Source organism: Mesoplodon bidens (assembly GCF_964165515.1).
Source record: "Mesoplodon bidens genome assembly, chromosome: 2".
NCBI lineage: Eukaryota > Metazoa > Chordata > Mammalia > Artiodactyla > Ziphiidae > Mesoplodon > Mesoplodon bidens.
In genome coordinates this window covers 21,760,437-21,775,851 of record NC_138177.1, presented here as the reverse complement: position 1 = coordinate 21,775,851, position 15,415 = coordinate 21,760,437, and the positions used below count along the sequence as shown (strand labels likewise).

Sequence of the window (15,415 nt, the reverse complement as noted above, 5' to 3'; positions counted from 1 at the left end):
TGTGCTGGGTGACCATCAAGGTAGGGTTGATAGTTTCTTCCTTCTTTCCGTCCTTCCTTCCTTCCTTCCTTCCCTCCTTCCTTCCTTTCTCATTGCAGTGGCTTCTCTTGTTGCGGAGCACGGGCTCTAGGCACATGAGCTTCAGTAGTTGTGGCGCGTGGGCTCAGTAGTTGTGGCTCATGGGCTCTAGAGCGCAGGCTCAGTAGTTGTTGCACACAGGCTTAGTTGCCCCGTGCATGTGAGATCTTCCCAGGCCAGGGCTCACACCCGTGTCCCCTGCATTTGCAGGCAGATTCTTAACCACTGTGCCACCAGATAAGCCCTAATAGTTTCTTAAGAACATTAAAGAATCTCAGAAGGATTCATGCCTAATGAGGTAGCCTCTTTCCCACTTCCGACATAGCTTGGAAAGTCCAAACATTTCTATTCTCCATCATGATAAATCCTTATTACCTGTTCATCATCACTATTTAAATAAGACTTCCCCTCTCCCTCCCCCTTCCCCTCCCAAATATAGCACCAAATTATCTCTACTTATCTGGAGATAAGATACTGGGTTTTCATAATTCAAAAAGAGTCATGTACCAAAATGTTCATTGCAGCTCTATTTACAATAGCCCGGAGATGGAAACAACCTAAGTGTCCATCATTGGATGAATGGATAAAGAAGATGTGGCACATATATACAATGGAATATTACTCCGCCATAAAAAGAAACGAAATTGAGCCATTTGTAATGAGGTGGATAGACCTAGAGTCTGTCATACAGAGTGAAGTAAGTCAGAAAGAGAAAGACAAATACCGTATGCTAACACTTATATATGGAATTTAAGGGAAAAAAATGTCATGAAGAACTTAGGGGTAAGACAGGAATAAAGACACAGACCTACTAGAGAATGGACTTGAGGATATGGGGAGGGGGAAGGGTAAGCTGTGACAAAGTGAGAGAGTGGCATGGACATATATACACTACCAAAAGTAAAATAGATAGCTAGTGGGAAGTAGCCGCATAGCACAGGGAGATCAGCTCGGTGCTTTGTGACCACCTGGAGGGGTGGGATAGGGAGGGAGGGAGGGTGGGAGGGAGGGAGACGCCAGAGGTAGGAGATATGGGAACATATGTGTATGTATGGCTGATTCACTTTGTTATAAAGCAGAAACTAACACACCGTTTTAAAGCAATTATACTCTAATAAAGATGAAAAAGCAAAAAAGAAAAAAGAAAAAAAGATACTGGGTTTTGGGGGGGAATTCCCTGGTGGTCCAGTGGTTAGGACTCAGTGCTGTGAACCTGGGTTCAATCCCTGGTCAGGGAACTAAGATCCCACAAGATGCGTGGCCAAAAATAAAAATTTTTTTAATTGAAAAAAAAAGATGCTGGGTTTTTTTAATTACGAAAATACGCAGTAAAGATTTGGGGCCTTACCAAATGTCCATTCAGTTGTAGGCTTGAACTTCAGAACTCAAGTTTTTAAATTCCTGGTTCAGTGTTATTTCCACTTTTCAGACCTTTTTATTAAAGTATAGTGCACATACAGAAAAGTAGACATATCATTAAATGTCCGACTTCATGCGTTTTTATAAACAAAACCTTCAAGAAAGAATATTAGCAGTTAATTTCATGGAGACAGAAAGTAGAGTGGTGGCTGCCAGGGGCTGGCGGGGGAGGGGGGAGTAGGGGAGGGGAGGGTTGTCCCTTAACACAAGCAAAGTTCCATTTTGGGAAGGTGGCTGGTTATGTTTTAGAGATTGATGGTTGCACAGTAATGTGAATGTAATTAATGCCACTAAACTATACATTTTAAAATGGTTAAAATGATAAATTTTGATAAGTAAATTTTACCACAGAAAAAGAGAGAACATTACCAGAGCCACAGAAGCTGGCCTCCTGCTTCCTGCAAGGCACTTCCCACCTCTACCTGCACAAGGTTAACTGACGAGATTGAAGGAAACTTAGGGATCACACAGTCTGACCGTCTAGTTTTACACACAACCAGAGGGAGAAAAGAAAAAAGCACAAAGATTGTTTCATAAGGTCGCACAGAAAGTGTATTTTCCCATGTTTATTTCTCAGGTCGAAGTGGATTGAATGGGAAACATAACTGTTTCTTGAACCTGTGTTAGATGAACATTTGCATTTTATCAAATAATAGCAGCTAGCAGATGTACAGTTGATTAAATTCTTAAACATGCCCAGCTGGGAGGACATGAGAGGACACCCTCTGAGCATGGACCAGACAGAAGCAGGTGATAGCTCAAGGTGCTGGGTCGTCTGACCCTCTGCTTGGAGCACCTGCCGAGCTAATATTTACACTTGAGGCTTAATGACATATGTTTGTTTACTTTTTTTCTGTGTGTTTCTTAAACTGTTTATTTCCGTGTAATATTTGCTACCAAGGAAAGACAATATGCAATGTAGATTTAAGTTATGAATCAGAATAAATCAGAATAATAAAGCAAATACTCACAAGCCTACCATCTTAACAATGTCCTGTACTTTAAGTCACTAAGAACTGTTTTGTTTGCCTCTGCAGTTTAAGTCACTAAAAATGTTATTAAATATGTACTGTATGCATGAAAGGTGCCGTGTTAAGTGTTGTTCGAATTCTAAGGTTGTTCTGATACTTGTCCTTTCTAGCATCTCTTGGTATGAGCTGAAGGGGAATTGGCACCAAAGTCAGGGTTGAGTTTTGGATAAAGGGTTAGGAAAGAACACATTGAGCACAGAGGGCTTTTGGCTTTTTTTTTGTATAGCAGTTTGCTGATTGTTCTCTCCTGGCCACGTTCAATGTTATTTCTCCCTTCCTAGCCAGGCTCACACCAAAACTAAGCACATATGCACATCAAAACTTACCACTGCTTATGTACTTGCCATATTTAATCAGGCAAAGGAAATGTGATTCTTCACCTTTGGAAAGATTGAGGGTGGTGGGTTTTGTTCTTGGTGTTTTGTTTTTGCTATAGTACTTACAGATTCTTCAGACTTCACCAGCATAAATTCTTTGCCTTCAGCTTTCCCAAGTTTGGGATCTACTTCTTAACCTCGCTTCTCAAAATTGAAATTTGTAAAAATCTGTTACACTAGTCTGGGAGTCAGTTATATTCATTTACTCAAGCAGCCATTACTATTTATTTAGAACCTATTATGTGGGAAAATATAGATGTTTAAAGCCTCAGTGAAAGTGGATTTGTCTCTCTTACTCAGAATGGCACCAAACCCCCACTGGATGCAGATGTAAATTTGGAAGCAGTTGCTGGTGACCTTCGCTGTGATTGCTATACGTGAGTATCTCCATCTCCAGTCAGTTAACTCTCTGAGGCTCAGTTTTCTCATGTGCAAAATGAGGGAGAATGATGTTGGGAGGATTAAATTAGGAATCCTGGAAAGCACCCAGCGTCTGGCTTTTCCTCCTTCTTCCTTCTTAGAGAAGGGACTCCCCATCCTGAGGCTCTGAGGGGTTCCCAGGAGTATGGGCAATCCTCTCATATGTTCATTCTTGGTACTCAGCTACACTGACCACCGTCACTGCCTTTCACAAATTGTCTCTGTTGTTCCACAATATTAAAGCAGACATTTCATTACCAGCTGCCAAATTATCGAGGTGCTTCAGCATTTAAAAGAAAATAATCTACAGGTTTTTCAAGCCTCAGAATGAATTTTTCACAGCACACCTGTTAATATTCACACAGCCTGTAGTAAAAGCAGGAGGTCAAATATTTCTGCCTTCAGCTTTCATATGTGTGTGGTGGTGGTTGTTTTTGTTGTTTCCTTCATATGTTTTTAAGTAAATTTGTTAACTTTCCTAATTTTGGTTCACAGGGAAGAAAATGAAATTCACGTTGGACTAACAGGGGACATCTCTCCCTCTGGCTTATTTTAAAAACCCTGTTGATTGTCCACAATATACTAGGGTGTTCATGATATTCCTCTAGGTCAAGGTCAAATAATGTGCTTTCTGAAGCTAAGTCAGTCAAGGAAAGCAGTATTTTAATCTTTGAGGTCTTTAGGAGTCTATTATTCAGCAGTGTAAATTTATATCCAAGGAACATAACCACTGGAACTGATAATAGGCACTCAGTTCTTTCCAGTTCTGGTTGAAGAATTTCACATAACTGTCTCTCTTTTTTTTTTTTTAAATAAATTTATTTATTTATTTATTCATTTTTGGCTGCGTTGGGTCTTCGTTGCTGTGCACGGGCTTTTTCTAGTTGTGGCGAGCAGGGGCTACTCTTCATTGCGGTGTGCGGGCTTCTCATTGTGTTGGCTTCTCTTGTTGTGGAGCACGGGCTGTAGGCACGCAGGCTGCAGTAGTTGTGGCATGTGGGTTCAGTAGTTGTGGTTCGCGGGCTCTAGAGCACAGGCTTAGTAGTTGTGGCACACGGGCTTCGTTGCTCCGCGGCATGTGGGATCTTCCGGGACCAGGTCTCGAACCTGTGTCCGCTGCATTGGCAGGCGGATTCTTAACCACTGCACCACCAGGGAAGCCCACATAACCGTCTCTTATTAAGATGATTCCACTTGAAACCATGCTGGTCATTTTTAGGGCGTGTGGCCAGGATCCAAAGTTTAATGTCCAGTTTTTTCATATATGAACAACTAGGGATCTGAGTCTTGGATCTTTGTTCTGCCACCTCAACCCCAATGCGCCTGAGAGATTTGCTGCACTCTGGTCAGGACTCTTGGCTCACTTAAGAAAGCAGTGACTGTCTCAGTGAAAGGGAAATGGTCCCCCAGGCCGTGGTGGTGAGGGGCGTATGTAAAAGCCCTACCTTACCTTTAAGGAGAATGTCTCTCTTCCCCTCATTGGGAATCAAATGCACACCAGTATATAATTAATGAACTTACTGCTAAAGAAAATAAGACTTAAGTGAGTAGTTTACATGTTTGAGTGCTAAAATCTGAAAAGATTTCCAGTTGGTAGCAGAGGCAGTTTTGATGGCAGAACTTACCCTGGGCCACATCTTCTGGATTATACCACGTAAGGAGTCAGTTAATAAATAGGTTAGGGGGCTTCCCTGGTGGCGCAGTGGTTGGGAGTCCGCCTGCCGATGCAGGGGACACGGGTTCGTGCCCCGGTCCGCGAGGATCCCACATGCCGCGGAGCGGCTGGACGTGTGAGCCATGGCCGCTGGGCCTGCGCGTCCGGAGCCTGTGCTCCGCAACGGGAGAGGCCACAGCAGTGAGAAGCCCGCGTACTGAAAAATAAATAAATAAATAAATAAATAGATAAATAAATAAATAAATAGGTTAGGGTTAAAGTTGAATGTTGTATGTTTTGAGTATTAATGCCACTCTCTTCACAGTTTGAAAGGCAGTATACTATACAGTCTTCAGCTACTTGTTACATTATTGGTTAATGTGTGTGATTATTAAATAATGTTACAAACCTAACACATAACCAACAGAAAGATTGGATTCAGTTAATAATTTAAACTCTGTGGGTCTTTAATTTTATTAGTTAATGTGGATTGTCACATTATATGTTAAATGTTTGTCTAGAAATGAGGTTCTTATCCCCCAATTCAAAATCTTTCTCAAAGCATGTGTAAGAATCCTGTTAAAGATGTAATGTATTGAAACACCAGTGAGCCCCAATGTCTTTCATTGAACTCAAGAACCATGCTGACTCAGCATATTACACAGACCCATTAAATGAAGGCTTGTTAGTTCTTGTCATATTTTAAGTAATTTATGATGTATCCATTCAGCTTGAGCTTGAATCAAGTGCATCAAAGACTTTAGCCTTTGTATTTTCCTTTTTTGAACTAAGGGTCATAAATGATTTTTTTATATAAGCTTAGTTTAGACATTAGGTAATATACTATTGGTATATACTGGTAATGGGCCAGTTAGCACTTTAGCATGGGCCTTGTGAATGAAAATTTTACAATAAATAGTGTATAAGTTGCTTTCTACTGACTGGTTGTTTTAGACTTTTTATATTATCATTAGTATCTATAGTGATTAGCATGGGAATATTTATGATTCATTGCATTGTTGCCTTCATAATTTCCTTTCTTCTGAAAGTTAGAAATATGTTATGAGAAAGCTAAAAGCTCTTTCCTACTGACCATGATCAGTTTATCCCACCGTTATTGGTTAGTGTCCTTCCTGATTGTTTAATATGTGACTTAAAAAGAAATTGCTGCCAGACTTTTTTCTGGGCTTTTGCAGTGTCTAAGAATAAATGAATAAGAACGGTTTTTTTATTACAGGGGTGCAGATCTCTCTGCTTTGGTACGGGAGGCTTCTATCTGTGCCTTGAAGCAGGAAATGGCGAGACAGAAGAGTGGAAGTGAAAAAGGTACAGTTCTCTACAGAATCTCTCAGTCCTAGTTAGTTATGACTCTGGATACCTAAAATCACTGTTAACCTGGAAAATGTCCATTTTCTAGCGTCTATCATCTGTGATATTAAAACTGACATTTTTCTGATGAGACCTTTAGCAGCTGTTCTGGAATATTACATAACCTCTGTGGCTGACAACTACAATAATAACAAAGTTATTTGGTGCCTAATAAAATGTTTTCTATCTTTCCTTATCATCATATACAAATGTTTAGAGTTAGGCAAGTAGGTCCATTTACTGTCTCCATCATGAGTTTGGTCTATTTATCAATACTGGAAAATTTCTCATTCTTTTTCTAAGGTGATACCTACTTTCCTGTTAAAATGTAGCCCAAATTGAAGAGCTTAGAAAACACACAAACAAGAAGTAAAAATTGAAATAACTTTCCGTATACTTACATTTTTCTTTGGGGCCATGTCAACAGCTTTGCATTGTTCTTCACATGTGACAGTGTCTTTGATTTTATTATTTGGGTTACAAAACGATTCATTTGTGACCTGCAGCTGACCATGCCAAGTACAGAAATAGCCTCTACTTTGCTTGGTTCCTGGGACAGCTGTTTGATCAGTTGCAGTGTGTGGCCGTCTTCCTTACAGTACTGTCGAATACCTTCTTCAAAAGACCTTCCTTGTCCTCAAAACCTGTACTTTGATCTGAAGTTCAAGTCTAGGTTGATCTCCTTTTATTCAGTAGACTTCCCAGAAGATGTCTTTCTTTATTCATATTTATTTTTTTTATTCTTTTCCCTTTTTTCTTTGGCTACCAGGAATCTTGGAGCTAACTTTTCTTTACAGTTGCAGCAGCATATGCTTAGCTTAGATTTGTCAACACACGTATCTTGATTGTGAAGTCCCTCATTTTTTTGGTTGTTTAAGATTCAGTTATCTGAACTTCTTTTATTGTAAGCTATTTTAAGTTCGTTTTGGAAGTGGGTGGGATATAATTAGCAAAATTAGTATGTCTTATAAGAAATCATTATGTGGTAGTATGCTACCTGAGAGCTGAATGTGATGACTATCTTTGGATTTGTTTGTCACTAAAACTTAGCAGGCCTCTGTATATGTATTGGCTGCTACTAATAATTCTGATTGGGGACTTCCCTGGTAGTCCAGTGGTTAAGACTCCATGCTCCCAATGCATGGGGCCCAGGTTTGATCCCTGGTCAGGGAACTGGATTCCGCATGCTGCAACTAAAGATCCCACACATGGCAACGAAGATCCTGCGTGCCGCAACTGAGACCCGGCACAGCCAAATAAATAAATAAATGTTTTTAAAAAAATAATAATAATTCTGATTGGATGTTACTTTATAAACGTGTAACAAATTTTGACATCCCTGCTTTGCTACAGTTTGCATTTGCAGCTGCCTGTCCTTCAGGGACTTTTTTTTTTTTTTTTGCAGCATGCAGGCCTCTCACTGTTGTAGCCTCTCCCGTTGCGGAGCACAGGCTCTGGACGCGCAGGCTCAGTGGCCATGGCTCACGGGGCTAGCCGCTCCGCGGCATGTGGGATCTTCCCGTACCGTGGCACAAACCCGTGTCCCCTGCATCGGCAGGCAGACTCTCAACCACTGCGCCACCAGGGAAGCCCCTTCAGGGACTTTTCATTGATATCTTACAGAACCTGAAATCAGTAATGCCATTCAACTTCCATTTGACCTGTTCAGCAACACATTGTATTTTACTTTTAGGTAAATACATTATCGTAATATCTGTATAAAAGTTTACTATTTTAAGTATAAATTGTCATCACTTAAGTTGTCATACTAAAATTGTAAACCAAGCCTTATTTAACATTTAGTTATTAAATTTCTCTTACTGTGTTATGGCATAACCTTATAAGGAATTAAAACACCCTTCTATTCCAGTGTTGTGATATGACCTATATATATTATGTATTATGATATAATTCCATAACATCTAATTACGTGTATGCACTCTTGAATACTATGGAATTCTACTTTCCATTCTTAGTTAAATTTATTTGAATTATCCTGAAAGAGAACAGTTCTAGTTCTTCTTCATGAACATTGCCATTAAGTTAAAGTAAACAGTACAAAGATAACAAAGGGTTATCTGTTTATGACTGATAGTTTTCTTTGGGTGGTACTGCATTAAAATCTGAGGAGCAGAAGGTGGGGAAAATGAGGAGATACTGGTCAAAGGTTACAAACTTCCTGCTACAAGATGAATAAGTTCTGAGGATCCAGTGTACTAATTAGCAGTACTATGTTATATACAGTTAACCCTTGAACAACATGGGTTTGAACTGTGCAGATCCACTTACACGTGGATTCTTTTTAGTAAATACGTAGTATAGCACTACACAATCCACACTCAGTTGAATCCGCAGGTAATAGAACCGCAGATTCGGAGGGCCAACTTTAACATTATATGCAGATTTTTGACTGAGGGTCACCACTCCTAACCCTGGCATTGTTCAAGGGTCAGCTGTACTTGAAAGTTGTTTGGAAAGTAGATCTTAAAAATTATCGCCACAAAATAAAAAAGCTATCATGAGGGGATAGAGGTGTTAACTAACCCTACTGTGATAACTATTTTGCAATATATTCACCCATCATATCATCATGTTGTACTCCTTAAACTTAAATGTGCTATATGCCAACAATATCTCAATAAAGCTGGGGAGAAAAACAAAGTAACAAAACACATGAACTGTTTTCTTTAAAGGTTAAGAATCTTTCTCTAATTAAGTCTGGACAAAGTACTTTTTGGTATAATTTGTTCCACAATCAACTGTTTTATTGCTGGGGGAAAAAAGATGACAAATAAAAAGATTACACTTTTTAACACTTTTTAATATAGGATATTATAGGATTTAATATAATATATTATAAACATTCCACAGTTATGTAAAATTACATGTGGTCAGGTATATGTAAATTAAATTAAAATTAAAAAGTGTCTAAAAACTCTTGAGCAGAATATATCTGGCTTGAATATTGTTCTGAAAAAGAGTAGAACCAGTGTCATCATTAATTTCCTCTCTGTTCCCCTTGAATGCTTAGAAGTCTCTCAAGAGAAATTAAGTTGTAAGTCACAATTAGCATACTGTACCCAGATATGTATATTTATGCATTTGCTCCACAGGTGAACTCAAGGTTAGTCAGAAGCACTTTGAAGAAGCTTTCAAGAAAGTAAAGTCATCTGTATCCAAAGAGGTAAGCAGTGCCCTTAAAGGTATAAGAGAAAAGCGACTAGAATTGAGAGTGGTAGGTATGTGAACTCATGAAAACGAGCAAAACAGTTGCCGCTGTGAGAGTGTTCTTGAGAGACTGTAATGTTGAATGTTTTTAGAGACTAAACACAAAGAGAAAATGACCTCTTGTGTCTGTTTCCACAAGCTCAGAATTTTTAATCAGTCTCATTCAAGTATTACTGGACCTGCTTCACCCTTTTAAACAAATAATTTCTTATCTTCTTCAACCTAAGCTGCCCAGACTAAGCACTATGGACTTACCCGTAGTTTCAGGAGACGAAAAATACCTTCACCATAAGGTCAGAGAAGGGTTAAAAATCACTGTGACTTGTGCTTACAAAAAATACCAGATTTTCCCATATTTATTTCTTACTGTGTTGAGGTATTCTGTTTGTATAAGTTAAATGCTTGCTATTAAGTGAAGTCAGGTTACTATGCCACAAAGAGAGCAACAAAATATCCAACTCTAAGAAATGCATAAACTGAAAACTGTTGTGATAAGTTTTGTTCACTTGGATATCTTGTGTTTCTGAACTCCTAGAATGTGCCTTAGCCACGAGATCCTGTTTATTGACTATACTAAAAATTCCTTTAAATCGTTTGCCATTTATTACCCCAGGCTCAGTGTTTATGATTACTCATTGAAAACACTTAAGTCCAAGTTCAAACACTTACTGGGTTGGCCAAAAAAGTTCGTTTGGGTTTTTCCATAACATCTTTTTTTTTTTTTTTACAACTTTATTGGAGTATAATTGCTTCACAATGGTGTGTTAGCTTCTGCTTTATAACCAAGTGAATCAGTTATACATATACATCTGTTCCCATATCCCCTCTTGCGTCTCCCTCCCTCCCACCCTCCCTATCCCACCCCTCCAGGCGGTCACAAAGCACCGAGCTGATCTCCCTGTGCTATGCGGCTGCTTCCCACTATCTGTCTACCTTACGTTTGGTAGTGTATATATGTCCATGCCTCTCTCTCGCTTTGTCACAGCTTACCCTTCCCCCTCCCCATATCCTCAAGTCCATTCTCTAGTAGGTCTGTGTCTTTATTCCCGTCTTACCACTAGGTTCTTCATGACATTTTTTTTTCTTAAATTCCATATATATGTGTTAGCATATGGTATTTGTTTTTCTCTTTCTGACTTACTTCCCTCTATGATAGACTCTAGGTCCATCCACCTCACTACAGATAACTCAATTTCGTTTCTTTTTATGGCTAAGTAATATTCCATTGTATATATGTGCCACATCTTCTTTATCCATTCATCCGATGATGGACACTTAGGTTGTTTCCATCTCTGGGCTATTGTAAATAGAGCTGCAATGAACATTTTGGTACATGTCTCTTTTTGAATTATGGTTTTCTCAGGGTCTGTGCCCAGTAGTGGGATTACTGGATCATATGGTAGTTCTATTTGTAGTTTTTTAAGGAACCTCCATACCGTTCTCCATAGTGGCTGTACCAATTCACATTCCCACCAGCAGTGCAAGAGTGTTCCCTTTTCTCCACACCCTCTCCAGCATTTATTGTTTCTAGATTTTTTGATGATGGCCATTCTGACTGGTGTGAGATGATATCTCATTGTAGTTTTGATTTGCATTTCTCTAATGATTAATGATGTTGAGCATTCTTTCATGTGTTTGTTGGCAATCTGTGTATCTTCTTTGGAGAAATGTCTGTTTAGGTCTTCTGCCCATTTTTGGATTGGGTTGTTTGTTTTTTTGTTATTGACCTGTATGAGCTTATAAATTTTGGAGATTAATCCTTTGTCAGTTGCTTCATTTGCAAATATTTTCTCCCATTCTGAGGGTTGTCTTTATAGAAAAACCTGAACGAACTTTTTTGGCCAACCCAATATATGCGATGGGTTGCTTTGTTCCAACGCCTCCGGTCTTGGTGTAAATGCTCTAAGTTAGTTGACCATCTTATCACTTAACTAAAATAATCAGTTAAGGGGTTTGGGCTGGTGGTGTTATCTTTTAGGCCTATGGCTTACTTCTTTTTCTGCTAGAGTCAATTCTGCTGAACTTGGACTGGGTCTTCTACCATATTTGGAGAAACGAAAGTCTGCTCTGACCTCTCAGGCATTTTTGTATACTAGAGGAAATGTTTTTATTTTACTGAATATTTTTGAATAAGATAATCTTATTAATTAAAATCAGAAACAGTTTTACAGTTAATCTTACTGGAAGTTTTCATTCTGATCAACAAGAGAGTACTGATATGCGTCCTCCCATAGTGCGTGACTTCTCATTGCTGTGGCTTCCCTTGTTGTGGAGCATGGGCTCTAGGCGCGCAGCCTTCAGTAGTTGTGGCACGCAGGCTCATAGTTGTGGCTCTTGGGCTCTAGAGCACAGGCTCAGTAGTTGTGGTGCACGGGCTTAGTTGCTTCGCGGCATGTGGGATCTTCTTGGACCAGGGCTCAAACCCATGTCCCCTGCATTGGCAGGAGGATTCTTAACCACTGCACCACCAGGGAAGTCCTTAATCATCTCTTCTTATAAGGACACCAAGTTGTATTGGATGTTGTAGAGCCCATCCTAATGATTTCATTTTAACTTAATCACTACTTTTAAGACCCTGTCTCCAAATCCAGTCACACTCTGAGGTACTGGGGGTGAGGACTTCAACATCTGAATTTTGGGGAACACAGGTAAACCCCTGTCAAACAGTGACCAGCTCTATATTCTGTCCTCTCCTCTCAGGATCAAGCGATGTATGAAGCTCTGCAGTGTTCCCTCAGCCGGTGACTTCTCCAGCAGCAGGCCTTCAAGGAGTCCAGTGCATCGAGCTGCCAGAGATACCCACGTGCTCTGAGCTGTCCACTTTCAACTTGACACAGATGTGGTCTCACGTAAGCATTTTATGCTCAAATTAATGAGGCCAAGTCAGAGCTAAAGATTCTTCCCATCTGGCCAACCTTGTACGGAAACACCCTATACCTCCTGTTTAAGAAAAAGAAAAAGATTTTTAACTCTCAAAATAAAATAACAGATACCTTTTTTAAATAGAATGTTTATTTTGAAACAACCTTGACTGTACTACAGGCAAGTTGCAGTCACAATAGAAAGAACTCCCCCGCCCCCTGAACCATCTGAGAGTATTTGCCAACCTGATGCCCCATCACCCCCAAATACTTTAATGTACACTTCCTACACAGCAGGATATTTCCCTACATAACCAGCCATCAACATCAGGACATCAGCTCTGATACTTTGCTACCATGTAATCCTCAGGCTCCATTCAGGTTTCTCCAGTTGTCCCAATAATGTCCTTTATAACAAAGGGATCTAGTTTAGAATTAGCTATTGCAACCGGTTGCTGTTTCTCTTTAGTTTCCTTAAAGTCTGGAACAGCTCCTGTCTTGACTTTTGACACTCTTGAAGGTTATAGGCCAGTTACTTTGTAAAATGCCCTCAATCTGGATTTGTCTGATGTTTCCTCCTGATTAGACACAGGTTGTGCATCTTTGGAGGAGTATTATGAGGTGATGCTCTTCTCACTGCATCGTGTCAGGTGATGTGCAGTTTTGATTTGCCCCAATACTGGTGATGTTCACTTCGGTCACTTAATTAAGGTGGTTCTGCCAAGCTTCTTACACTGTGAAGTTACTCTTTTCCTTTGTAATTCATACATGTGTTGTGTGGAGGTACTTGGAAACTATGTAAATATCCCATTCCTCATCAAGCTCAGGTATTACTATTTCTGCAGTGTGTTATCCATTGCTCTCATTATATGATGTTGAGATTGTCCCAGATTCAGCCAGTTGGGAGCCCCTTCACACTGTCCTCTGTGCGCCTTTCACAAGTCTCTAGCTGATACTTTTGGAAAGGTTTAATTTGTGTCATGTTTCATCTCATTCCTCGTTTACAGTGCTGCTCACAGTGTATTCTTAGGTTGTATAGATGGCTTTGGTTACCTACTTTTTTCCTTCCAAAATTTCTACTCCACCTCAGTCTATAAAAATATTTATGCTACTTTTAAGAATGTAATTGATAAGATGGAGAAAATATTAATAGATCAAAGCAAGTCAGGTAAGTAAGACACAGTCCTTTTTTTCACAGAGTTCACAGATGGATACAGACATCTAAACAGAATATCACAATGCCCAAGGAAGGGACATAGAAAGGAGGGTGCTGTAGGACCCCAGAGGAAGGAAGTCCGAAAGAAAAAGCAAATCAGGATCATGTCCTCGGCATAGATGATTAGGAATGAAAGTTAAATTAGAAGTGTGGGCCAGAAGGTCTTAAACAGTTATTAAATTTGAGTAGTAGATTTGATTGTGCTTGATGTCAGCCAAATCAAAAGAGAAACATGGGGAGTTCCCTGGTGGCCTCGTGGTTAGGATTCCAGGCTTTCACTGCCATGGCTCGGGTTCAATCCCTGGTTAGGGAACTGAGATCCCACAAGCCACATGGTCAAAAAAGAGAGACACAGTCTGGTATATCATATATGTAGGTTATGAGGGAAAGCAAAGATTTTCTTGATGATTGAATTTTCTTGACAATTTCTAGACAATTGGGTCTACCTACTGAACTTTCTGCTAGTTTAGCTTAGCCTAAACATAAAATGCGACTGCATCAGAGATCAGATAGGCTGCGTGTCCATCAGCTTTGAAAATCAGCTGCTATGTAGGTTGGACAGCGGCACTTATTGGGCAGAAAGCTAACCAACTAATGTCACAGTTGATATTGCCAGCCCTTCTCCATAAGGAAGGAAAGATAACATGTTCTAAGTACCATCTATGTGCTGGACACTGTCATATGTTCTCTTTAATCCTCCCAACTCTTACTCCCCATACAATGGGGATCGGATGGCATCCCATTAAAAAGAATAAGGTTCAGAGCTTGTTCAAAGTCACCTGTGTATATACATGCATAAGAAGAGTCTGAATTCTGGTCTACAGCTGTCCAGCTTTTCTTTCTTTTGTGAACAACGTGCAGTCCTGTGTTGAGAAACATCTGGAGTTGTATCCTCTGTTCTAGCATCGTGAAAGATTAGGCAATTTCATTAAATGCTTTGTGCTGAGCACTGATAACATGATGGTGAACAAACTCAGAACTTATTGCCTAATTTGGCCTAGTTTGTTGCCTAGTTTCTGCCTAATTTGTTAGCAGAAATAGCTGATTGTCCCATAATATCCATTCATCCCTTCTTCCTTTTAGTAGGAGAGTGATTAAGTTCTGGCTAGTGTAATATGAACTCAGGTGATGAGTGCAGCTTCTGGTCACATCCTTACAAAGAAGCAGCAGCTTGGTGACTTGAGAGTCCGGTGGTTAGGACTGCGCACTTCCATTGCAGGGGGCGTGGGTTCAATCCCTGGTCGCAGAACTAAGATACTGTGTGCTGCCCAGCGAGCGCCACGACCCCCGCCCCCCAGCCGCCCCCCACCCCGCAAAAAAAAAGAAGCGGCTTGGACTGCAAACCCATTATTAACTGGGGGCAGCCTGCCTTGAACTCATGCATCTTAACCCATAGGCAGACTCTGGGAATGTCCTCAGAAACCACAACTGGTTTAAAAAAGAGGAAAACTCTGCTTGCTCTCTTAATTCCACTTTTCCTTTTCCAGGGCTAGAATGTGATGAAGTGATGATGAACCAGCTTTGACCATGTAAATGGAGACATTCTAGGGGGTGACAGAGCAATAAGATATAAAAAACCAAGGTCCCTGGACACTTGCGGAGCAGTTTTCTCACTGCTCAGACACAGTGGCCTAGACTTTTATATGTGACCTTTATCGTGCTTAAGCAATTATATTTTGATCTCTGTTAAAGCAGCCAAATTAATGTCCTAATTAATACAGTGAAACAAGTAAAGAGGCCGTTGGAAAACAGCCTGAGAATGA

The 15,415-nt window shown here is 40.1% G+C and overlaps 1 protein-coding gene across 3 annotated transcripts in view; it reads left to right on the top strand.

Annotated features, from left to right (window-relative positions):
• Positions 1-13,185, top strand: part of NVL (nuclear VCP like) — an 82,007-nt gene extending 68,822 nt beyond the window's left edge. Inside the window, exons 19-22 of one of the 3 annotated variants that reach the window (XM_081224259.1) lie at positions 3,206-3,282; positions 6,217-6,305; positions 9,461-9,531; positions 12,276-13,185. In XM_081224259.1, the coding sequence (XP_081080385.1) occupies positions 3,206-3,282; positions 6,217-6,305; positions 9,461-9,531; positions 12,276-12,320 (282 nt within the window). In that variant the 3' untranslated portion in view covers positions 12,321-13,185. Of the gene's footprint in view, positions 1-3,205; positions 3,283-6,216; positions 6,306-9,460; positions 9,532-12,275 lie in introns of those variants that run through there. The other 2 variants (XM_081224258.1, XR_014015059.1) reach the window with 2 other exon arrangements.
• Positions 13,186-15,415: the final 2,230 nt, after the last annotated feature.